Here is a 25,607-nt window from a genome sequence, read left to right as displayed (position 1 = left end):
GAAAGGTTATAACTCGCAATCATTCCCAGGCAAACCATTAACATACATTTATTTGTAAAACTTTTTTACAAGTACAAAAACTTTTTTGTCAGTGGTAGTTTGCTCTAACAGGTTTTGCTACAGCAATATCTCTTTATATCATTATTCTTATTAAAATTTTACCTTAGAATTTAAACTAATTTTATAGAAACTAGCTTATTTAATTTTTAGTTGTTAGCTGCTGCCTTAAGAAAACTTTCTAAAATATCTGACAAACTTCAGTTAGCTTATTGTATCAAACAAATATCTTGTGGATATTAATTTGAAAAATATTTTTGTATTTCGCTTAAAAAATAATTAAATTTCAAGTTTTAAAGTCTAAGAAAGGTACATAAGAGTTCATGCATTGGTAATGTATTTGTACAGAGCATATTATGTATAAGTCATTTTCTCAATTTGTTAACTTTTGCATCTTCAAACAATATTTTTTATTGAAATATTTATTTCCTTATTTAATTGTATGTTTTGCTTAAAAAACTCAGAAGAAGTAAAAAAAAAAAAAAAAAAAAAATGCTCCAGGCTCATTTTCTTTTGAAAATATATTTTTAAGCAAGTAAAATATATAGGTAAAATGTTGTTATTTTCTCATGTCCCCAGCACACATTTCTGAATTCTCTAAGTAATTTACTATATTATGAAAGAGTTACAGAGACAAATGCTTACATCTTCTGATATAGTATGCCTGTCTATTGGAATATGTATCATCAATATTCATAGAATAATTTGCATATTTTATTCTACACATCATTTTGTATATGTCCCTAACTTTCCTGTGATTGCCATCCTAAGTTCAAAAAGTGCCAGTAAGACCCTATAGATGGGTCTAGTTGAATAAAGGCTTCACAGAATAGTAAAATTTGATTGCAGTGCCATTTCTTTAAGGGTCAATAAGCTTAATTTCAACTTTAAAAAATCTATGTGTGACTTTTTGAATGTAATTACTGTCCACCTAATTTTCTTCCAAGAAATAGTAAGATAGTAAAAAAAAATTTATTGTACAAAGGGTGCTAACTTTTTGTAAAATATGGATCGTTTAATTAAAGAAATGAAATAGTTTTTTTTATCTATTTATCAAAAACTATTGTTTTGTAATTACTGTCCCTACTTGAAATGCACTTAAAGGAACAGTGATTGCCTAAGACCTATAACTTTTTTTTATCAAAAACTTTTAATGTGTCTGATTTATTTGGTTATGTTATCACAGTATTATTATGTTATTATTGGAGATATCTTATATTTCTTTCTTGTCATTGTATATTTTTAAATAATATTTTAAAAGATATTTTCCATGCAATATGCATCATTCTGTTTAAAATTGTTTATGGAAAAGAAAGAAAAACAATTGTTGTTAACTGCTGTAGCACAATTTATCAGCTTATAAAAATTTTTATGCATTTATAAATTCATTCTCTGATTCAATCATTCAGTAAAATGCCTTTCAATGACTAGCCGACAAATTCACTGTTATTGATTTCTGACCCCAGGTTAATACAACTTTCACTTATCCACTTGTAATAAAACTCACTAATCCACTTGTTTATGACATACATACTATATTTAAAATGACTATTTTAAAAAAAAAAAAGTAGAAATAGCCTCCTATAAAATACATTTACAAAAGAATGGATGATTTTCATAGTAATGGAAAAATATTAAATAATTATTGCTATCAAGTAATTTTTAAGGAAGATTAGATATTCTCTACTAAGACTAATATAGGTTTATAACATATATATAAAAATAAATAAAAGCTTGCGTGCAACGTAAATTACAACAATAATAAACTTTTACATTAATCAGATCCTGCTATGACCACATATTACCTTTGTTGAGAAGAATTAGTCTTACTTTAGTTTCCCAGAAAATCTTTAATAACTATTTTAAATTTATATCAATGAACAAAATATATAACATTTTAGGAATGAATCCATGTTTCTCATTTTTCACATAAAATTTACTAAAACCTTGGTAACTATCTAAGCTTTACTTATTACCTTGGATATTAACCTTACTTCTAAATAGCTCCCTCAAAGAATGCACTGAAATTTGGATAAAAAACCTAAAATTGCATTTTGAATTTTTGAAACGAAATAGGGTATTTTCTACATTAAATATTATAGTTTATATCAACAAATTCACATATTAAAGAAGCATGTGACACACTGGTTCAAACGCACAGCATGCAGAATAAGAAGGGGAAAAAATTAATCACTTTAAATTTTAATTTATTGATTGGATTTTAATGTATACTCAAGATTTTAAGAACTCAATCTTAATTCTTTGAGGGGATTACCTCATATGCTAATTAGTTAGTTCAGACAAAACAAGACACAAAAACATGTGTGTCTAAATAAACATACCTTATGATTCCTGACCCCCAAAATATAGGGAGTAGCTGCAATCTGGGAAATATGGTCCTAATTAAAATTTTGTGCACAATCATAAAATTCTTTAATCCTTGGCTAATTCCAACAAAGAAAATTTAATACTTATTTATTATTTTATTTAATAATAGTAAAAATAGTTTTGAATTGTGAGGTATACAAATTTTTATATAATTTTAAAGAAAATAATTTTATATGGCAAAATACAGAATTTGGACCAAATCGGTTGATAGTTCCTTTCCAAGCAAATTTTAAATTTTTGACTTCTTTTAAAATTCGAACTTATTACCTTGGTTTGAATGTTTCTTAATAATTTTTATTTAAAAGAAAAAATCAGAAAAGGTCAAATTTTGTAAAATAATGCATGCACATCGAGACAGAACATTAAAAAAATCATTCATTTACAATTTTTTTATCTGTGATTAAAATTTAAATTCAAGTACGACAATAAAATGCTCTGATTGATTCCTAAATTCCAAATTGATGTTTCCTTTAAAAAATGTATGCCTATTTACATTAATCTAACATGACATAACACACTAAAATGCAAATATTGTATCTAGGACTAAATGACTGCTCAACTTGCGTACTGCTTAATTAAGTAATATTTTCCTTTAAAATTTAGCTTTAGTAATTTTTGATCATTGAAGTGTCTTATTGGCTTGCATATTGTTTCCAATTCTTGTGCTTCATTTATAACTTACGTTACATTACATCAACTAAATATTGCTTTGACTTGTGTTTATGGGAAACGAAATGTTTGAGAAATTATGATAAAGTTTGTTGTGGAAAAGTGCTTTTGTTTCTAACTCCACTAATTTATGCTAATTTTTTTCTAGATATTATTCATCAATTACTAGATATGATGACATGGCTTCTTCTAAAGAAAATAATGGTACAATTTCTCCTAAGTTATCTCCACGTAAGTAATACATTTCCTTTTCTTCTGATTTTAAATGTGTTTGATTAGAGAAATAGCTTGCAAATAAATACCAAGTTTTAAATTAGAAACACTTCTATTCTTATTTATTTTTTGAAATGTTCTAAAATTTAATTCCCATTTTCTTAACTTTATTAATACCTATGTTAATTAACCATTTCTAATTTTGTAATTAAACAACGAAAAATAGTGTTATTCAAAATGTCCTTTTAATTGGAGTGTTATTAAACTACTTTGAGTTTCGATTATTATTAACTTTACATTAATAACCAAATGGGTTCAATCAACACACATTAGCAGGGTCAATTCACAAATTAAAAAATGCTTTAATAACGCATAAAAATAGTGAACAGTAAGTTATAGAATAGAAAATTTCACTGTTGGTTTGGTTGAAGAACTCTTTTCATTTTTGTTACAGAATATAAAAATACCAGCATATTTGAAAAAATATCATTTTTTATTTTTTGAAAAAATATATTTTCTATTTTATGAAAAAATATATTTTTTATTTTTTGGAGAAAAAAATTGTGAGATTTTCAAGGTTTTTGTGCTATATTTCTTTTATTTCATTCTGACAATTTTATATTTTTGAAAACTTTATGAGATGTAATGTCACATGTGACAAAGAAATAATAATGTGAGTAAAAAATAAGAGTATTCAAAAATTGAAGAAAAAAAAATTCTTTCTGAGAATTTTGCATTCCGTAATTTCGCAGAGAAACGCCGCCCTGGTATATATGCCGCTCCCTCAAAAATCGACTGACGGAAAAAAGCTTTTCACCGGACATGCCGCACCATCGTACATGCCGCGCCGAATTTTTAACAATTAAAGAATTATGAACTTAACACAGGTATTGATTAAAGACTTAACACATGCTCTAAATATGCATATGTATATAATTTAAATAGTTAAATAAAAATAAATAAAAGAATATTAAATATTTAAAAAAAATGGAAACAATCCTAGTATATAAAATAGATTTTAATAATTTTCTAAGTAAAATTAAGCATTTTCTAATTTTAAAGTGAAGTAACCTTTAAAATGTAAATAAAATAATTAATATATCATAAACCATTAAAATAAGTATGAAATTTTTTAAAAATAAAACGATTTTACTTTTAAATTAACAATCCAAAATCGTGTTTTAGAAATAAACGATAAATCCAAACAAATTTTGTTCAAAGAAAAGCAAGCTTAAGAATAATTTATTTAGATATCACATATCACTATATATTCATATCACTGCACTTAAAAATTCCTCAAAATCAGAACTCTCTGTATCAGAGCAAATTAGGTTTACTATTTAATTGTTTATTTCGGGTTAATCTCCGTCACTTTCGGTTTTGTTTGTCCCGGGATGATTTCCGCTTTTTTGAAGCCATTTATCACAGTTTCTTTTCATCTTTTAATTGCTGACAGCTTAAACGCAGTGGTATAATTTTTCCTCTTAATGGGAGGCATTTAAAATGGGTAACTTAAATACAAGTTATGTTAAAACAAAAGAAAATAGTCTAAACGAAACAAAAATATTAACGAAACAAAAATATTAATAAAACAAAAACGCATGGGAACTGAAGATAAAGCGATAAAAAAAAAAACCGTAATAATAATAATAAGCTGAGGAAGATGATCGGAATCAGACAGAAATATGAGCAATGAAAAAGAAAAACAATAAAAAGCTCCCTCCCAAGCATTTAAAACAAGTTTCTATTTTTAGCAATTCCTCCCCCTATTTTCGCTTCTCAAATCAGGTTTCTTTTTTCAACTGACTCCACCTAGGACGGTCTTTCTTTTATCCCTGTCTAAAATTCTCAAACACTTCGCTTTTTTCCCTCTGCACTGACCCTCAGTGGAAAGTTTGAAATTCTTTTTGAACATTCTAATTGTAAGATTATTGAAGGTCATTCCAAGCTCATCAGCATGCTTTATTTACCAAACATTCACATGTTTTTAACAACCAGCTGAAGAAAAAAGGGGAGTGGAGAGAGGCATCCATGACAAGTGGAAGAGTCATATTTCCTGGAAAGAACGGGGTGGGGGAACGTTTGTTTTACAGTTACTTTATCACTGGCCCCACCCTGATTTTCTTCATTCATTCCTTTCTGATTTATGCTTCTCCACTCCATGCCCATTTCCTACACTCAACAGCTGTCCATATGGCAGAAGGGAAAGAGAGACTTTGTTCTCTTGAGGATAGTGGTCTCCAGAAAATGATTCCAAGAAAGGATTAGGGAGGGGAAAATTCCAGGTGCACTGACCATTCCTTGGAGTGACATTAAGCATGAAAAAATAAATAAAAAGTACAATAACAGGTGGAAAAATGAAGATGAAATTTCCAGTGCGGTTTCTAAAAAGCAAAATTTTTTGAAGAAAAAAAAATAATACTATATAGGCCGCCCTGTTAGATACGCCTTCCTACTAAATTTTCAAGTTTTAAATCAATAACACCGTGGCCTATCTCTGCGAAATTACAGTAATTTTTCTTTTACTGCCTTGTACAACTATAGCTTTTCTACCTAACCGCAATAAAAAAAAATGCATATCTGTTATTCACTCTATCTGTATGCACAGTATATATTTATATAAATTCATATAGAGTTCAATGAGAAGTTATAATAAGTGATGTGTGTATGAATAATGAGAAGTTATAATTATGAGATTATTAGAACCAGATTTGGTTATCCTTATGACGGGCAAGAACTTATGCATCTTTTTGGATCATTTGTTAAAGAAAATTATATTTGTTATGTCTTTAAGAATGGCACACCAAAAGAAACTGGTTTCTAGATTTAATGATGACACATAATTTCTTATCCTCGAAAAAAGCCTAACAACTTCTGTCATTGCTTCTATCTAATACAATTCCAGAAATTTTCTGCTATTTTTATGAAGAATTGAAAGCAGTGTAGTCTATAAGGAGAAAAAAACTGATAATATTGGATAAAGCATGTGTAATGTTTAATGCAGATGACTCAGAATTCAATCACAACCCCTCCCCTATATTTAATAAGTCATTCCATTCTACAATGTAGAAATTTGTCAAAATCTTCATGTGTTTGATCATTGATTGACTCGAGAAAAAAGTTTCTGCTTGATTGTTTTACATATTTCATTGTTTAACTTTTAGATTTAAAAAAGACTAGAAAAGATTCTCTATGTTCTTTTGAAATATAAAATAATTTGTAGAACTTGTTTTTTATTTTATAAATTGAAATCTTTTAGCTTTTAAAGGCAACTTAAATGGTGATTAATATTTTTTTTTACCAAAAAAAAGTGATTTTCTTTTAATTGCTAAATTTCTCTTGTGGAGCAACTATTTATATGTCAAAACAAATTTTTGCTAAACCCATTTGTTTTTACTTTTGAGCCCATAAAACTAAAGCTTTTGAATGCTCAACTTATTTAATAGGTAGTATTTATTAAACTCTGCTTCTGCAGGTTTTACTGATATGGAAAAATCTCAATATAATGAGTATGGCGCATTACGAAAAGACTGCTTTTACGACAAACTCTCAAGTCACCATCAAAATGCGAATATTATAGGCAGAAAAATTTTATGTTTATTAACAAGTCAAAAATTACTAGTTTTTCACTATTACTTCCAAACTATCTTTAAAGAAATACATTTTCCTGCTATTTAACTGAGTAATCATATGTGAATAAGGTTTATGTGGAAGACAATTTTATTTCTTTCTCATATCAATCCAAAAAAGCAAAAAATGAACAAAGTTTACTTTTACAAATTGAACTCATTTTTCAAAGTAATGAAAAGGCAACCACCAGCTAAGTTATCTTCTTCCTAACGAAAAAAAAGTTTTCCTATTCTTAGAAATCCTGATACACACTTTAAAAGAGAGTGCCTTTTGTTGACCTCCTTATTTCCCTTTTTGACCATTTTCTATTAGAATCCAACATTTACTGTTATCAATGATGTCAAAAGGTATTGTACTTCATCTCATTTTCTTCTTGCAAAAACTTGTTATGATATGGAAACTTGTTCAAACATTCATGTCAGAGATATTTCTGCCTCTTAGAGCTATGTAATTCAGTCTGCAATTAGGCAAAAGTTGTCTACTGTAAAAATATATGCATAAATCAAAATAGTTGTTCACAATAAAAGAAATAAATAAGCCTATTGCACTTTTATTGCTTGTTTAACCTTAAATACATGTATTTACTGTAACAGCAAATATGCTATAAAAACAATTTAATCTCCTATTATGAATTGTTGTTGAAACAGACTTTTACATGTTTTCTTAAATTTAAAAAAAAAAAAAGAACATGCAACAAATAATAAGTCAAAAACTTTTAAATTCTATTTTCTTTCAATAAAACTAATATAATAATTTCTATTCTAAAATAATAGAAAAATAGTGTATGACACCGTTTGTATTCACAGGAGTAATATGAGTGGTTCATGCCAGATCTATTTAACTTTTGAGTTTGGTTGGTTAAATTTTTATTGTTTTTAACTACTTGGTTTGAAGGATTTCAAAAAATAGCATGACAAAAATTTTGTAAGTGATAAATAGTTTATAATTTTGTTTTTAAATAACTTAATATACAAAACAAATGAAAATTAATTTTCTTTATTCAAGATTGAGTAACTATAATAAATGTCTGATATGGTAAAATCATATTGAAGTGTATATACACAAAAGTTGCATTAGTGGTGCATCTATTATTTTTCAACTTTTTAGTTTAATGTGTTATAGTTTGAGTATTTCTTCTAGTTGAATTATTTGGTTCAACTAACCAAATAGTTCATATTGTTTCTGAGAATACACCCATTGTATCTTCAGATAATTTGGTAGGAAGTAAGGGATCCCACATCCCTTAAGCTGACTAAGTCTTAATGATTTACTATTTACATAAGTTGAACCTAATTATTGAAGCTATATGATCATCAATAATGGTGTTTTTCTTCAAATCTAAACTAACAGTTTTTGGTTTGTAAGATTTTTTCTTTTATTCATTAGCAATGCCATGGTTTGGAATGGACATTGGTGGATCTTTAGTAAAACTTGTTTACTTTGAGCCTATTGATTTTGCTAGTGAATTAGAATCTGAAAAAGGAGCTTTGAAAAAAATTCACCATTATTTAACCACTAATTCTGCTTATGGCTCAACAGGAAAAAGAGATGTACATCTTCAGGTACTAAAAAGTTATGTATTCTTATTTTTGTAAAACTGTTTTTGTCAATTTTTGTGTTCATGTTAAGACAGATTTATTTTCTTTTTATAACATTAAAAAAGAAGTATATGTGTCAGGAGTGGTACTAGTTTTTTGCCTACCTGAAGAAATCCAGATATTTAAAATTTTAATCCTTTTAATATTTTTTACTGCTAACACTAAATTTGATGATTTTGATTTAATGATGTGAATGTGTTTCAACTCCCAGGAATTTTTCATTTAAGAAATGCGAATGAGTGCTTAAAAGCTTTGACAGTAACTTTTTTCCTTGAAATGCTCATTTTTTGTGCAATCAGTCTTGTCTTCATTCTTGAAATTGAATAAAATAAGTTGAAGATATTTTATGCTTTACTTATTATGAGAATCTTTTGAAATGAAATTATTGACCAATTCTGATGATTTATCTTATCTTTGTTAGATGTTATTGAAAGAAACTTATACATAGTAATAGCTAGAAAGTGGATGATAAATAAGATTATAAAATATCTGCATGGTACAAAGGAATTAACACCTTTGTATTTTATTATTACAAAAAAATTCACTGTTGACCTTCTGACAAATAAATTGGAAACAAATGCTTTATTAACTTGTTTATTGCTGAGTATTCTTTATCATTATCTGTAGCTTTAGATGCTTTCCAGCTTAAGATTCTAGCCAAGTGTGCTGGCTATCTCCTAAAGATTAAATACGACTTGAATAAAATCATCAACGAAGAGCTAACTCTTGTTCTAAAAGTCTCATTTTTTTCATCAAGTAGGGATAAAGCATCAGAAAGTATTTTGTCTATTTTAATGAAGTTTTTTAGTGAGAAAACAATATCTATTATTTTGCTTTAATCACCAGTTAAGTTAGATGTTTGTTCTTTTTGAAATTTCTATACATAGTAGTAATATTTTATGGTTAATATTTTTTTAATACAATGGCATAACATTGAGAAAATGACTTACCATGCAATACTATGAGAAATGTTCTTACTGGAGTAAAATTTGTATTTTTATAAGTAACAATAGATTAAATAATCAATTTTCTAACTTATCCATGTGACCTAATGTCATAGAGATAATGTCATTCACAAGAAACAACCAACCTTTTTTTAAAAAAATTATTTAAAAAAATTTCATTCAAATTAGCTTATATATCATTAAAAATGAATATAAATTTTCGAATTAAAGAAAAAAAAACTACCTTTATTAAAATTATGATTAATGAACATTTTTGGCAAATTTATGTAAATTGTCCACGCTAATATCCTTCCTTCCAACATAGCTAAGAAATAGCTTCCATTTTTTTTATTCTTTAAATAGTTAATATAATTTTATATATTTAAGTCACTGATAGCTATTATAACTCCACAACTCTCACTTTCAATTTCATCTAGTGAATTTTTTAAAAAGGTATATAACTATTTTCTTATTAGCATTTCCTAATTTCTAAAAATGTTTTTATAATTAGTTTCTTTTACAATTTTTCTATACAAATTACTATTTTTACTTTTAGATGGATAATGTTTTGATAGGTGGTAGAGTTGGAACTCTACATTTTGTTCGTTTTCCAACTAGTGAGATGAGTGTATTTTTACAATTAGCTAAATCTAAAGGAATGTCCTATATGGCTAGCACAGTTTGTGCTACTGGTGGTGGTGCATTTAAATTTGAAGGAGACTTTCGAAGAGTAAGTAAGCATTCATACAAGCTATTTTTCAGTGATTTACATGAACTTGCATAAAACTTAAGAATAAGGACAAGCATGTATACAGTAGAGAATCAATTATTAGGAATCCTGGAGACCATCGCTCTTCTAGATGTCTAAACTTCCCGGTTTTCTGGATTACTGAAAACTGATTCAATACAGCTTAACTATATTCCTACTTTAATACTGAATAAAAAAATTTGCCGTATTTTAACTGTTTTTAGTATTCTAATTATAAATTTGTATTTTCACTTCTCTTTTTTCTCCAATCACTCTTTTTACCTAATTATATTTATATAATAATACAAGGCGATGTATTTTTCTTATAATTTCTCTAACACCTAAGGTTAGCTGATATTACCCCCTCGTAAATCAAAAACAAAATTATTCACTTCTGATTTCGTTTTGAAAAATAAAAATAAGTAAATTGAGAAAACTGTCACAATTTTTCCATAATTGATTTCTCGTAATCATTATCTCAATCCTTCTAGTTCAAAATAGTAGTAAATTTTAACAAAATTTTTCTCAGTTTTTGGATACTGGATGAAAGGTTCAGTACTGTATTTTCAAAAAATTATTGTTAAATTAAATAATCCTAATATAACCTGTTACACAATATTGAAAGTATAAAATATTAATAGCATCTGAGATGATAAATTTAATTGTACTTTTATACTAATGTTATTTGTGTTCAAATGTTTTATTTTCAAGTATCTTACTTGTTTTAGTTTTGTGATTATTTGTCTCGTTTTTAACCAATTTTTTATTATTTTTTTAATTAGCTTATAAACAAAAGTGGCATTAGTATGATATTTACGATTTTTGTTTAACTGCTATTTTTAATATGTTTACTAAGTTCTTGTGGAGTTAACATAATTTCAAATAGTTGTATTTTTTTTATTTATATTTACAATAATTCATAGTTTTCTTTTTTAATCTTCGGAACTAAAATATTCTGTTATCTAGATTTAACTTTGATTTTATGCAATCATTTTTATAACTTTTAAGTTGCATTCTTAAGTCTATTGACATTAGGCATATGTTTTTTTAAACATTTGATTGGGTTTTTTTTAAAAAATCTTTTCTTACATTTCTCTATTTTTCTTACATTACAGTGGTCTCTTATTAATGCTAACCTTTGAGGAAGCACGCTGACCAAATTTTCATTTTAATTACATAAATATATCATAAATTTCACACACAAGGGAACCTATAAAGAGTCTTTAGGTTCTTAAACCATTAAAATTAAATCTTAAATACTTATAATTTTTGACACTGCTGTAGTATTTATAATGCTGAGAGCACATATAAATATAGTTTATAGATAAGACCAATAGCTATTTCAACACAGTTAATATATGTCATAATGAGTGTGAAGTAGATGTTTTTTTTTTTAATTACGTCCATCATTTGCTCTCTCGAGCATGAGAAGTCTTGCAGTCCAATATAACAAAGAAATATCTCCAGGGGCGGAGAGCATCTTGAAACTAGGAGGATTACAGGCCTCCTGGAGGGCAGAGCAGTTCCATAGATGCCCGCCATTCATATGGGCCCTATTTGTACATAGAGTACAGTTAGGAGAGTCAGAAAGACCAACACAGTGCAAGTGAATCTGTAAGTAATCGTGCCCCGTCAACAATGGGAAAGATGAAACACCGATAGCTCTAGGGAAATTTTTTGGAAGACAGGATGCCAGAAGGCTCTCCTAAGGTTTTTCAGAAACTTGCTCTCAGTTGGAAGAAACCCGGAGACTTCGAAGCGTTAGTTTCACAATTTGTTTAACATTTCTCAAATTTGTGGGCAACACAGGGGGCTCCAATAGAGTTGCCTCTTTGGTAAGGTTATCAGCTTTTTCATTACCCCATAAGTCACAATGGTTGGGGATCCATTTTAGAGTTATCTCCTTTCCACTAGACAGAGGAGCATTAATAATGTTTTTACAATTGAATTCAATGGCTGTAGGGAGTAGATCATATTTTGAAACAGTGTGAATTGTGGCCTGGAAGTCGATGAGGAGGACAAATCTATTTTCAGGTCTTTCTAATATCTTTTGGAGAGGCAAGTATATTGCGAACATTTCTCCATCGATATTGTCAGAGTTTGAACTCAGTGGCTTTTTGAGTTGGAAAAATCTGGAGAAAACACCTGAGCCTGCTCGTCCAGAAGCTCTCTCAGCAGAGCCATCGTTGTAGATGTGGAAGCCACTCATCGCTGGGGTATCTCTTGTTGATGGTGGCAATGGCAGCAGCTTTAAGTTCTGCTTGAAAGGAAACTCCCTTCCAGACGGGAGTGAAGTAGATGTAAAAATATTGATATTAAATATTTAATTATAAAATTGTTATTGATATTTGTACTGAACCAAATAATTGATTTGTAGTAGATGGTGTATTTCCTCTCTTCAGTTCTATCTTGTGTGATAAAAAATGCTTTTTAAATTAATTCTATTTGTAGCATTTTAAAATTTCACAATTGTTTATTTGTTCATTTGTAAATAACACTAACATGTATAGATTTAAATTTCTCTCTTTAAAAGTGTTTTTATTATTATTAATTTAGGTGGTAAAGATGGAGCTTCATAAGTTTGATGAATTAGAGTCTTTGATAAGAGGAATAAATTATATTAATGCTTATAATAAACCAGAATGCTATTATTTTATTGATCCAACTGATGATAGCAAGTGTAAAAGAGAAGATTTTGATTTACATAATTTATATCCCTTTCTTGTTGTTAATATTGGCTCTGGAGTGAGCATTCTAGTGGTTTATTCCCAAGACAATTTTAAAAGAGTTTCAGGAACAAGGTATGAAAAATTTTTTGATTAATTTTATCCTAATTAGTACGATTGTATGTCTTATATTTTAAAATTAAAAAAATTACCACTTTTTGTTCAAACAAATGCAAAAGAAAACTTAAAAATAAAATCTTACTTCTTTTATAAATATACTAAAGTTGAAGATCTAGGTTTCACATCAGAAATTAATTTGTGTTAGTTGGCTTTGTAGAAATAAAACACTAATTTATTCTTATTAGTAATTATTACTGTTTCCTCTTACAATCAAAACTTGTAATTTATTACTCTTACTTTTCTGATTTGTCAGAGTTCAGAAGTGGTTTAGTTTTTTTTTTTTTTTTTTTTTTTTTTTTTTTTTTTTTGTATTATTAAATAGTAATTTGCACTCCCCAATGTGCATACTTTTTAGTTTTAATTTTTGATAAGGATTCTAGAAATTCAAGGATATTTGGAAAGTGTGTGCAGTGATTTCAGGTACTGCAGTTTCTAGATATTGTGACCATTTTGAAACAATAAAAGTTTAAATATCAAAACCGTCAGTGAATTAAAGCTCATTTATTTCCATAATTTAATGACTAGTGTTAACTTTCATTGAAAATTCTATTTTTAATTTTATAGGTCATGAATGTCATTATTTTTATATAATAATTTCAAAGCTAATTTTCAAGCATTGAAGCTATTATATCATAGCTATGCACATGCCAGTATACTTTTTTGTTAGTTATCTACTTTTAACTACTCAAATCAAATTCAGAGATTTGTGTTGTCAGTTGATGATATTTTAGTTATTTATCTTCTGAATAATTTGGTCATTTTATTTTAAATTGTAGAAGTAATATTTTTTGTGCATACTATTGTATATAATAATATCATACTACTTGATGTTTTTTTAAATTTTTTTTTAATTGTCTTCAATATGGATATTCTGTAACTAAATTAAATTTGTAGTTTAGGTGGAGGCTCTTTTTTAGGACTTTGTTGTTTACTTACTGGTTGTGAATCTTTTGAAGAAGCTATTTCATTAGCAGAAAAGGGGGACAACACAATTGTTGATAAACTTGTGCGAGATATATATGGAGGCAGTTATGACAAATTTAATCTTGATGGTGATGTTGTTGCTTGCAGGTAAGTTTTTATTTTTTCTATTTATTATGACACCTGGGAGTATTCCCTCTATTCCAGTGCCATACATAAGTAACGAAAATTTTTACTACAGTTTCTTAAGTAATTAAAAAATACTTGAATGTATCAGAATGTGTTTTTGTCTTTAAAAAAATACCCAAAATTATTAGCTCTTCGACTGTTAAGCTATCTTGGTAAATTTATACACACATTTTCTCGCTGAGCAGTGTTTCTTTTTGAATAAAAAAAAGTTTATTGTTCATGATAGCAATCTATGACATATCGACCTGAGTTCTGTTCTTGCTGTTAAGTAATTAAAAATTATTATTTTACTTTCAGCTTTTGTATATTTTTATACCGAGTAAAAAGTCCCATGTTCCAAATCGGTGGGATTTTGGCAAGTCTGGATAATAGATTTTTCTGTGTAATAGTCCCCTAACATAAACAAAGGTCAAAATAAGTCTTTAACAGCAAGAGAAAAAAAATTTAACATTTTTTTATTAGTAACATTTTATTACCAGATTATTATCGAATCAGCCAAAATAATGTGTGAAAAGAAAAATAATTACTCAAAATATTGAAAACAAAGAAATTAAAAAAAAAACAATTCCATTATAAGTTCACAAAAACACTTTCATGCATATCAGTAAGCACTAGTTGGAAAGGAAATTATGAGAAAAATATTATGCTTTGCTAAATATAATAAAGTGAAAAAAGTGTAATGAAAATTAAAATTTTTAGTTGGAGCACTAAAACAGCTATTTTTCATTCAATAATAAAGTAGTAATATTGTTATGGTGTATTTATTCATTTAAAAAATAATCTGAAAAACTTAGTAAATTATTATAACTCAAAATATAATTGACTGTGCTAATGGGTAAAAAGTGCTATAAAAACCATTAAGCATTTTATAAAATTGGTACTTCAATTAAATAAAGTGAAATACAAAATAATAAAAAATGACTTAAAAACAAGCAGTCAAAAATCACATTTTTTAAAGGGGGGAACAACACAGAAGAAGCACGTAAAAAAAGGAATTTTTTTAAGTAAATTTAGGATGACTCCCATAAATTTAATACATTTTTCTTTTATCTTATTGTATATATTTTAATTCTCATTTTAGCATGTTGCATTTAAAAAAATCAAGATTATAAAGTACAATGTTTATAAATTATTTTTTAAATTATCCATAACTTTCTGTACGCAACTTATAAACAAAAATAATGGATAATAATAGCAAGTTAATAACAATAAGAAAAAAATCATCCCAATTTGCTTCCATTTTGATTTTTCTTAAAGCAACATGAATGTAGTTTTCATTGCACGTAGGAGTTTTAAAAAAATAAATTCTGCTCAGAAAATGATAATGACTCAAAACTAGTCAACCCAATTAAAAAATTCCTATGTGTAACGAAAACTATTTGTGAACATAGTGTCAAAATTTGAAGTAAATTAATTGAAAATTGTGTTAGAGATTCAGCAAGTACAAGAAATATAGTTTCAAGTAAATAGAGTTTAAAGTTTTAGATCAATAATCCATATAAATATATATAATTTTGCTACTAACTATAATGCATCAATCCTTGGCACATAAGATGCTTCTTCATCCTTTTCAGCTGCATAAAGTGCTAGTCTAGCCTTTTTTCTTGTCTATCTACGTTTATGTGACACCTAATATGTTTTTAGAGTAGCAGCCAAAATTCTACAGCCATCTTTCATTTGAGCATATTCTTTGGCTACTTTGCTTACATTTATTTCTTATTGTTCCAAAACTGTCAATAACCTTTTGCAGCCTCCATTAAAAATTATTACAGCTATATATTGGAAGTAGCATTAATATTTTTTTCTTACACAATTTAAACAAATTATTTCAATAAAGGTTAAAAATGTTTTGTTATGAGATAGTAAATACATTAATTACCTGTGAGCACAAGTTAATTTGTTCATACATGTTAGAGAGTGTCCCACATCTCCCTAGTCCTGTCTTTATTTGCAGGCCTTTATGAGTAATTTGAAGGAAAAAAATTTTACTTTTGAATATTTTTTTTTAATTTTAAGAATGTAAAACTATGATACATTATTATAAAAGCTTTAATACATTATTTGCAGGGATGCTGCGAGCTTATATTTTTGGGAGGGAAAAAATTTCCATTTTGCCGAATGAATTCCTATTTTGACCATATCATAAATTAGCACCAGCAATTATTCTTATATATTATAATAAGGGTACATCAAAAGCGTCTCTAAAAAATCTTCTTGATAATGAAGCTATAAGTTATAAATGACATAGTTGTCAACTTTCCTATTTCTCCCGGAAAATTTCACTTTTATATTTTAAGTGTTAGAAAATTTATAGATTGATATTTTATTCAGTGTTTAATAAATTTGATTTAAAATGTTCTTGCTCGCCATTATAGCTTATCAAATTAAACATCTATCTGACTATCAATGTAGTGCTAAAGAAATTTATGATAGGAGTTTAGAAATTAAGTATCATTAGTGTTGTATAAAATCTATAAATAAGTATATTAATCTAGAGATCTTCAACCTTTTTCAGGAAATCGCGAGGGTCGAGCATGTATTAGATAAAAAAATACAATAGAGGAGCAGATTATGTAGTAGTTCATTTGATAGGTATTGAATATTTTCTGTTTTGGAATTTTGCTCTCGGAACAAACCAATGACTGTTCCAACAATAGCATGTTCACAGTTTGAAAAATACTATGTTCGTAAATTTCCTATATGGATGATACAAAAAGCTATTATAAGCTAATTTGTATCTCTTTATTTCGGATGAAACTAGCTTGCATGTATTCGGAAATAAGACCGCTACAACAAGTGATTGACAATGACAAAATTATCAAATAAACGTGTTATAATTTCATTTGTGTTTCTTAAAAAAAAAGTTTCTGAATATTAAATTTTGTAAGTTTGCCTAATGGCCAGACAATATTTGTCTAATAGTAAAAAGCTTTGGGAGATCCTAGAGACCTTCTCTCATAGTGCCCCTGATTAGTTTAGTAGTTTAAGGTAGTAATACTTTTTACGCTTTTTGAGAGGCGAAGCCATCAATCACATCATTCAAATCAATTTCCCGAGAGACATATTCAATGCTCATGATTGACAAATGACATTCTTTCTTAAGTCATACTATTTCTTAATTTATTTTTTATCAATTTTAGTCTGGAGAATGAACTTAGCCACTACATTTAGTTATCACGAGTGACAAAAAAAAATTCAAAGTTAATTGTCAATGTATGGAAATGTGTCTTTGAGATTGTTGTGCTTTACTATATTATACATCTCATCTATTCCTAATTGATCTAACTTATACCCCTAAGCCAAATAATGCTCGAAATTTTCTAATTATGGAGCTGTTCTTTTTCACTCATATCATTGGCATAAAGTCTTCAAAAATTATAACAGTGAAGCATTAATTCCTTAGACTTTTAAGAAATAAAATTTGAAAAAAAATCCGACCAAATCAATTATTTATTTATACACCATTGTAAGAGATTTTTTATTGACTAATCAATGTGCTCATTACTGGAAGTTAAACTTTAAATATTTCACTAATTTGTAAATTAACATCATCTGCATCTCCATAATAAAATGTCGAATGAGAAATTCTTGGTGAAGTATGCATAGTCTCATCTTCATATTTACAATTGGTAAATTTTCCTGGGAAATGGTTTCATAAGTAGAGAACTTTTCTCTCTGTCCTCTCACAAAAGCAGTCAAGGATTCAATCAATTTCAGACCATCATCAAAAGGTAGACTTTTCTTCTGCCTGCTTATTGAAGTCTGATTTATTTCTTGATAACATATCACCACAAAATTCTGTCAACGCAGTATTTTTCAACTTCTTCAGAAGATCATGACCATCGAGTCTAGTTTTCAGAAGCTCTTCTTTGTTCTTTTCTAAAATTTGAAGAACAGCCATAATTTTTCCATACCTTTTATGCAGTGTCGTTATTGTGTCTTAATGGGTGGACCACCTAGTATCCGGTGGACGCTTAACGACTAGTCCAGATTCTTAGCATTCTATTAAGGTATTCCTTCCATGGGTAGAACTGGAGAAAAAAAGACCAGGTTACTGTCAAAATTGGAAATAATTCTCTAAGATGTAAAAAATAAGGGAATAAATGTGGCAGGACATTTCTCTTTTAACCTTGCTTGTAAACCTGAGTACTTGCCTGCCATAGTTGATGCGTTTTCTTATGTTTGTCTTCCACAATCACTCATATTTCTGTCTTCATGTCTTGGTCATTAGGAAATGATATAATAGTATCAGACTAGTACTCAGATTTATGTCTTTCAATTGGAATAAAATCCAAAAAACGTTTCTCGAGAATTCCGTCCTTCACATTTCAGACAGCAAATGTCAGCTGATCTGTGTGAGAAATGTCTAATTTCATTCAATACTTACTGAAAAATTGCTTTCTTTAGTTGTGCAATTATTTTGTTTCATACTTTATATCCCACAATCTGTTCAACTTCGATTAATTACAAATTGAAGATAATAAATAGGATGTATGTCCATTTCCCTTATTCCCATAATTTTTTATAAGTTCAACAAGAAAAGAGCCAAGTCACAATAATCTTAAAGTTTCCAAATAATTTCCATTATGCTGCAATTCAATTGTTTGATCATCTCCACGGATTGCAAGACTTCTTGATGCTGAAAACTTTATTACTTCTACAATTCTTCTGAATTCTTTTCAATAATTGATTTGGTTGTTCATCTGATTAGTTAAAACTCTATCTATTAAGCATTCTTTTTCTTTACAAGTAAATCACTGTAGCATATTTGTGCCCAAACATATTTTCGTGTTCTAAAATACACACATTAGAATGTTACCAATCGTTTAAGCAACTTTTAGAACTAAATGCGTTGCTAGTAGTTGCTAAAAGGCAGCCTCAAGAACTTTTACAAAACTTTAAGAGTGACAAACTTTTGGACCTTGAAACATGCACTGGTTGTTAAAGTACTATTAGTGTTTTACAATTTTCAGGAAGATTACTAAATTTGTGATTGATAATTGTTATTTTTTAAAATAATTTATAACAAATGTATTAAAATTTATACTAAAAACATTTTTAAGATTTTGCCTGACGTAATAGCTTTCACCAAACTGAAAAAAAATTGAAAAAACATAAAAAAGTCGATGCAAATTTAAGAAAAAAAATCTTATTAAAATTACTACTCTCTAAAGGAAAACGTATTTTAGTAGTTTAACTTTTAAATCAATCGATCATATTTATGCCATTTGAGTTTGTCACTTCAACAATAAATATGTGTAATACATTTATACTGACAATCAGAACTTGTTGGGTGAAATCGAAGTAAAACTGATATAGGTGATACGTTTTGATTCTCACACAAACTAAGCAACATAAAACAGGAAGAAGCATGGTAAAAAAAATTCAAAGAATAACAAGCATAAAACATTGTTCCTTTGATGTTGACTGGCATTCGAAACTCCCCTTTCTCAAAACTGTATAATTCTTTCTATTCTTTTCACCTTTTCTGTTCTTGTTCTACAAGAACGTATTATTCCATCATCTGCAACATGTCATGACTGATGAGACGTATGGCTGAACCAATTTTTTCTTTCAATATCTATTCGCAAACACTCTCACTTGCTAATCTTTTTTTTTTACAAATTAGTTTGGATAATTTTTTTTTAAATGTTATTGAGACTTTTTACTTTTCTTGGGCCATCCATAAAAACGACTCTGGAATTATTGTAAATATATCTTTCTTAATTATTGTATGTGTAAATGTGAAATTATAATTTCTTTATTTATGCATTGCAACCTTTTTATGTTATTTTACAAACTTTTGTTTTTCAAATAAGATTTAGCTTAAACATTCCAGATGTGTTCAGTTTTATTAGATTTTTAGAATTAGAAAATGTTTATTGTAATGTGTTTCTATCATATTTTATTCCTCATTCAAATATTTTAATTTTCTGCTTGTTTAATTATTATTCTTGCTTTAAAAATGATTTTTAGCTTTGGACATATGGCTAGTTATTCCAGAAGATGCAAAGCCTCAAAAGAAGATTTAGCTCGAGCTACATTAGTTACTATAACAAACAACATAGGATCCATAGCAAGAATGTGTGCACTGAATGAGGTCTACTATTTTTTTTATTGATTTGTGAAAAACTTTTCCAATGTATCTTTTTCCTTAAAAATATTTTTCAAATTTTAAAACTATGCAAATGTATAATTTTTTTTTAACTTCGCTTGATATTTCAGCTACAAAATATCAGCTTCTTAAACTTGCCCATTTCCATTTTTCTTTTCATTCTGAACTTGACTTTTAGTGTTTTTACCCTTATATTATTTACTCTGCTTTTGCTGAACTTAATTTATACAAGCATTCTTCCATTTTCTATAAACTTGCTACGCCACCCCCTTTCTTCACATGTGTTATGAAATTACAAAAATCCTTTCTCATTTTGATTTTAAAGTTGTATTTTTAAATGGATCATACTTAAAAATCCTTTGCATTGATAGTCAATCAGTGTTATGTTTTTACATATCTTATCGGCATGAGAATTTTTATGCAATACTAGCTACTAATAGTTACTTTTTTGTTAATAGTTTCCCTATTTTAGTAAAAGTTTTTAGAAAAGACTACAAGAGCTTGTTTCTTAATGTTCTAAAAACTTAATTTTGTACTTTTCAGAATTAAGCATGCATTTCTGTTTCGATTTTTCTTCTTTTTTTTTTTAAAAATTTTTTTGTTGTTGTTGTTAGGATTGATACAAAATATGGGTCAGCAGTAGGAAAAGTAATGGCTACAGTGTATTGGCCAAGTTTGTGCTGGTGGCATTGATTTTCCTCACTGAAATAGAACCTGTAAGGGAATATTGAGCTGCAAAAATCCAGACCAAATTCTGTCCTTTGTCAAAACAAACATGGGAAAGTTTGTTGACTATGAGGACTTATATTTTAAGAGTAAAAAAATTGTTTAAATAAATTATTTTTAAGAACGTGTTTATTTATTTGTTTTTATCTTTAACCATAGTTTGCTTATTAGGTAAAAAAAAAAGTCTCCGGCTTTTTTAATTTTTGAGTTCTGTAGATCTTCTGATGTGTATCCTGCGTATAATTTTTCAGATATTTGTCATGCTATAATGCATTAAGTAACATCTTGGCAGCATGCTGAGTTTCAAAAAATAATTAATTTAAAATTGACTGGATTAAAAAAGGTTTACAGATAAGACATTTTGATAATCAAGGTTTCAGTGTATGCACAACATAATTTCTATTGAAAATTATTTTTCTTTTTCTTATTTTGCTACTTCTATAATTACTTTTTCTCTCTCTTGACAACTTTAAGGTGTGTCTTATATCAATTAATTTTGTATCAACTATTCCTGAACATGCTTTGGTTTTATTAAGCTTGTGTTTTGTTTTATTTCAGGGAATTGACAAAGTTGTCTTTATTGGAAATTTTCTAAGAGTTAATAATTTATCCATGAAACTATTAGCCTATGCAATGGATTTTTGGTCAAAAGGAGCTCTGAAAGCTTTATTTTTAAAACATGAGGTAAATCAGTTACTATATTATTTTTTTAAATTTTATATTTTCTTGGGTTTTTGTCTAGCAATGAAATCTGAATTCTAATATTTTTTATGTCCACAGAAAATATTTTAGGCATTTTAAATATGCTGATCAAACATCACTTTAACTTATGGATCACTTCAATTTTTGACACCATTTTATGTCCCTATCAAAGCTATTGAAATTAACAAAAAAATTTAGCAATCACACTTTATATTACAAAGAGGCCACTCTCTCTGGAAACAGAGAAATCTGGAATTCTCAGTAAAATGTACCCTTAACATTGCTAGCAATTCATTGTATTGTTTGTCATAATTATGTCAATGAATATGACATCACTATGCTTACACACAATAAAGTGTTTCAATTTATTATTTTGCACTTTGTGTATCAAATTATATAATTTAAAACTTATCCAGTCCCACTCTAATTTATTTTTCTTGTCATCAATGTTATTTTAAATGATTATTTCATTTCTAAGTTCAAATAATTCTAATAAACAATTTCTGTTTTCTCACATCTTAAACATTAGGACAATAAATAAATATTTTTCAGATCCAGCGTGTCTATCTAACGCCTGTAATAAAATAAGTACTGAAATTTTTTTTTTATACGAATCATAAAAAATTCGATATCATGAAAATGTTAGGTTATAAACAATGAGCAATTTTAATTTTTATGAGTAACAATTTTTAATTTCAATTTTTTCTTCAGTATTTAGGTATAAGCTCTTAATGCCTATGTAAATTTTTAAATTGCTGTTATAATTATATTAGTTTCAGTCATGACATTCTGCAAAATATTATAGTTTTACTTTCTTTGGAGAGCAGCCACCCTGTATTAAAATTCTCCTCAATTCTTTTGCTTGGAATTTCTAATGAACTCATGACTGTGGAGTGCAATATTACTTGTGCAAAGTTTTGCTTCTATAAATCCCTTCTTGTAAATATGGTCACACTCTTTCTTATTTTACAGTGAAACGCGAGACACAGATTAACCTCGAGAATCTGGGTTAGTCCAGAGTTTGGAAATTTTAGAATTTAGATTTTTTACTTTTAAGCCAATAGAGATGTTTAAGTTACGGGCACAAAATTATTACAAAAAATATTTTTTGATCCCTTCGTAAATTCAGATTTTTTTTTTTTTTTTGTTAAGGCAGTTTTTCTACACATTTCCACATGGCTTTTAAAACTTTATTGTTAAAATACAATATTAGGACATGGGAATTTCAATTTATGCTATAAGGAATCATTTTCTTTTTTTAAAAAATCATCTTATTTGCCATAATTAAATCATAAATTCACATAGTCTTTTCTTCAGTTTTTCGGCTGTTATCAGAATGCATTTATTCATGTTTTTAAAATCTTATTTTTAACAGAATATTATTAAAGCACTCTAATTTTGAATCACGCACTAAAATAATAATTTTTTGACACACTCAATTTCATCATAAATTTGCATTGTTTTTCCAGCATAAATTTGCATTGTTTTTTATTGCTATTGATTTCCAGATAATTTTTTAAGTCCTGATAATTTTAATATAGCATTATTACAAAACGTGAATTTTGATTTGCACATTTGACTAATTACTTTTTAACAAAACTTTTGTGACGATTTCATCAGTAATTCATTAATCCCATTTTAACAGTATTACTTCAATCTTTTTAAAATTCCAATGTTTTTAACAGTACAATATTATTAGACTTTCAAACTTTTCTTATATCATATTTTTGTTATATATTTCTGTTATACTGTGTACCTCATCTATTTCTGTATTGTGTCCTTATGCCGTAATATTGTCAATTAAACATTTTCTGTACTCATTGGTTGCTATTCAAACATAGTTTAAAGTATTATTAAGTTTTTAAATATTCTTTCACTGTGTTTTGTTTCTGAATAATTCAGATTTTAAAAGATAAAAAAATAAAGCTTAGATTATAAATTTTTCAGATCTTGGATTTTAAACTCTTTGTTTAGTCTTTCAAAGCATTGTAAAATGTTTTTTTCTTTAAATCTCTTATTTTACTATTCTGATCCATTAATTTGTGTTCCCAGTTAGTACCTAAGAGAAGTATTCTATAAGTGGCAGGTATTTATGAATCATAAATGTTGATTAATCATTCATTATTAATCCATTCATTAGCATATAAAAATAAGTTATTCATTTCTACATATTATCTCTACAAGTTGCTTCATAAAATAGTATATAGTCACTTACTATTCTGTAAGATTTATTTAATAAAAATTCATTTTTTCGAAGAAATATCTAATAAATGTTATGTTTAATAAGTTTTCATTAATTGTGATAGATTATCACATAGCCTGATGTGTGAATTAATTAAAAAATCCAAATTCATGTTTCCATATTTCTACTAATATTAGCTTCATACCTGGATAAAAACTAAGTCTGATTCGAGCTACTTTCGCATTTTTCTGTGCTTACATAAATTTATCTAGAAATTTTTTTTTTTTTTTTAATTTTATCTTAGCCAAAAATTATATCTCCTCTTAATCTCTCTTAAACCACATTTTAGGTGTTATATAACTTTCATAAAACATATTCATATTAACAAAACAAAAGTATTTTGATTAAATTTTTTAATTGAAGCTCTATTAAGTGTGCTCTGAAATATAAAGAGTTATGTGACAATAAATATATACATATAAAAACTGACATTTTTGAGTTGCTAAACTGTGTAAATATTTTAATATAAATTTTTAATTTGATATGATAAATATTTTTCAACAGTCTTACCTTCCTGACTTTTTATAGGGTTATTTTGGAGCTATAGGTTGTTTAATGGAACTTATGAAAACTGGCACTTAAGTTTGTAAGTATGATTTTTGTGTGTAAAAATAAAATGCAGTGTACTCTCACTTATGCAACAGCTTAAGAAACCAAAAGAAAGTGCATATGTGAAAGAAATGCATAAGTGAAATGCCTATTCAAAATTCTAAAATGTAACATAAATTGCAATGAGATCATTAAAAATGTTTCTTAAAATTGAATGGTAATATTTATAATAGTTTAGTATTTACTATAACCATATAAAGATAACAAATTGTAAGATACCTAATAAAATAAAATTCTTGCAAAATAATCCATGATAGATGTTTGCTTTTGTTTATGTGAATGAGTTTCAGAAGCAGTTTTCTCAAGTTTCTTCAACATCTCTTAATTCTGTTTTTATCAAATTTTCATTAACAAACTTATTAAAAGAAACAAAACCATCAGATACAATTTACCATTTGTAACATTAACCTAAGATCAACATCCCAATCTTCTTCAGCTTCTTTGTTTGATCACTACATTAATCTTCATCAAAAAATAGAAATCACACTTTTTTTAAGCAATATCTTATACTAGAACCTCCAATATTTCTCCATGCAGCACATACCATATTTATTGCTTAGCTGATTTACCTGTTTCTAGTATGGCAAGATATATCAGTAAATCAAAGTTTTCCTGTAGTGCACTTTTAAGTGACAGATTATTCCTAAATCCAAAAGCTGAACCTTACTCTCGCAGGAAAAAACTCTACTCTTAGTAAAATTCAGCAGATCTTGTGGATGAGCTAGACATTGATCAATGAATAGGACTTTTCTTTTCTTCTCAAAAACATGAAGAAAGGGTGAGACAATTTTGAAGTCACCCATGCTGCTTGATTGTTAAAGTACTTACACAGAAGCCACTTTATGTTTTTGAAACGGCAAGGTTGTTTTCAACTTCCCAGTGATGAAAGGGGGTTGCTTTTAGAGAGAGGTCACTGCAAATGTTAATTTCAAATGATTTTTTATAACTGAAGTTTTTTTATTTCTATTTTTTTTCTTACTTAACAGTTTGTGCGCCTCTGTTTTTTACAT

The 25,607-nt window shown here is 27.5% G+C and overlaps 1 protein-coding gene across 3 annotated transcripts in view; it reads left to right on the top strand.

The window, feature by feature from the left end:
- LOC107447773 (pantothenate kinase 3 fbl) overlaps nucleotides 1–25,607 on the top strand; it is a 51,163-nt gene that overhangs the window by 21,355 nt on the left and 4,201 nt on the right. For 2 of the 3 annotated variants that reach the window (XM_016062782.3, XM_071188365.2), the window contains exons 2-9: nucleotides 3,263–3,345; nucleotides 8,344–8,519; nucleotides 10,056–10,229; nucleotides 12,804–13,048; nucleotides 13,988–14,164; nucleotides 20,180–20,303; nucleotides 21,603–21,728; nucleotides 24,517–24,574. In XM_016062782.3, coding sequence (XP_015918268.1) covers nucleotides 3,294–3,345; nucleotides 8,344–8,519; nucleotides 10,056–10,229; nucleotides 12,804–13,048; nucleotides 13,988–14,164; nucleotides 20,180–20,303; nucleotides 21,603–21,728; nucleotides 24,517–24,570 — 1,128 coding nt within the window. In that variant the 5' untranslated portion in view covers nucleotides 3,263–3,293 and the 3' untranslated portion in view covers nucleotides 24,571–24,574. Of the gene's footprint in view, nucleotides 1–3,262; nucleotides 3,346–8,343; nucleotides 8,520–10,055; nucleotides 10,230–12,803; nucleotides 13,049–13,987; nucleotides 14,165–20,179; nucleotides 20,304–21,602; nucleotides 21,729–24,516; nucleotides 24,845–25,607 lie in introns of those variants that run through there. The other variant, XM_087156014.1, reaches the window with a different exon arrangement.

Source organism: Parasteatoda tepidariorum, chromosome 12, assembly GCF_982258835.1.
Source record: "Parasteatoda tepidariorum strain Cologne lab strain chromosome 12, Ptep-v5.0, whole genome shotgun sequence".
In the NCBI taxonomy this organism is placed as follows: Eukaryota; Metazoa; Arthropoda; class Arachnida; order Araneae; family Theridiidae; genus Parasteatoda; species Parasteatoda tepidariorum.
This window is presented reverse-complemented; position numbering and strand designations above follow the sequence as displayed.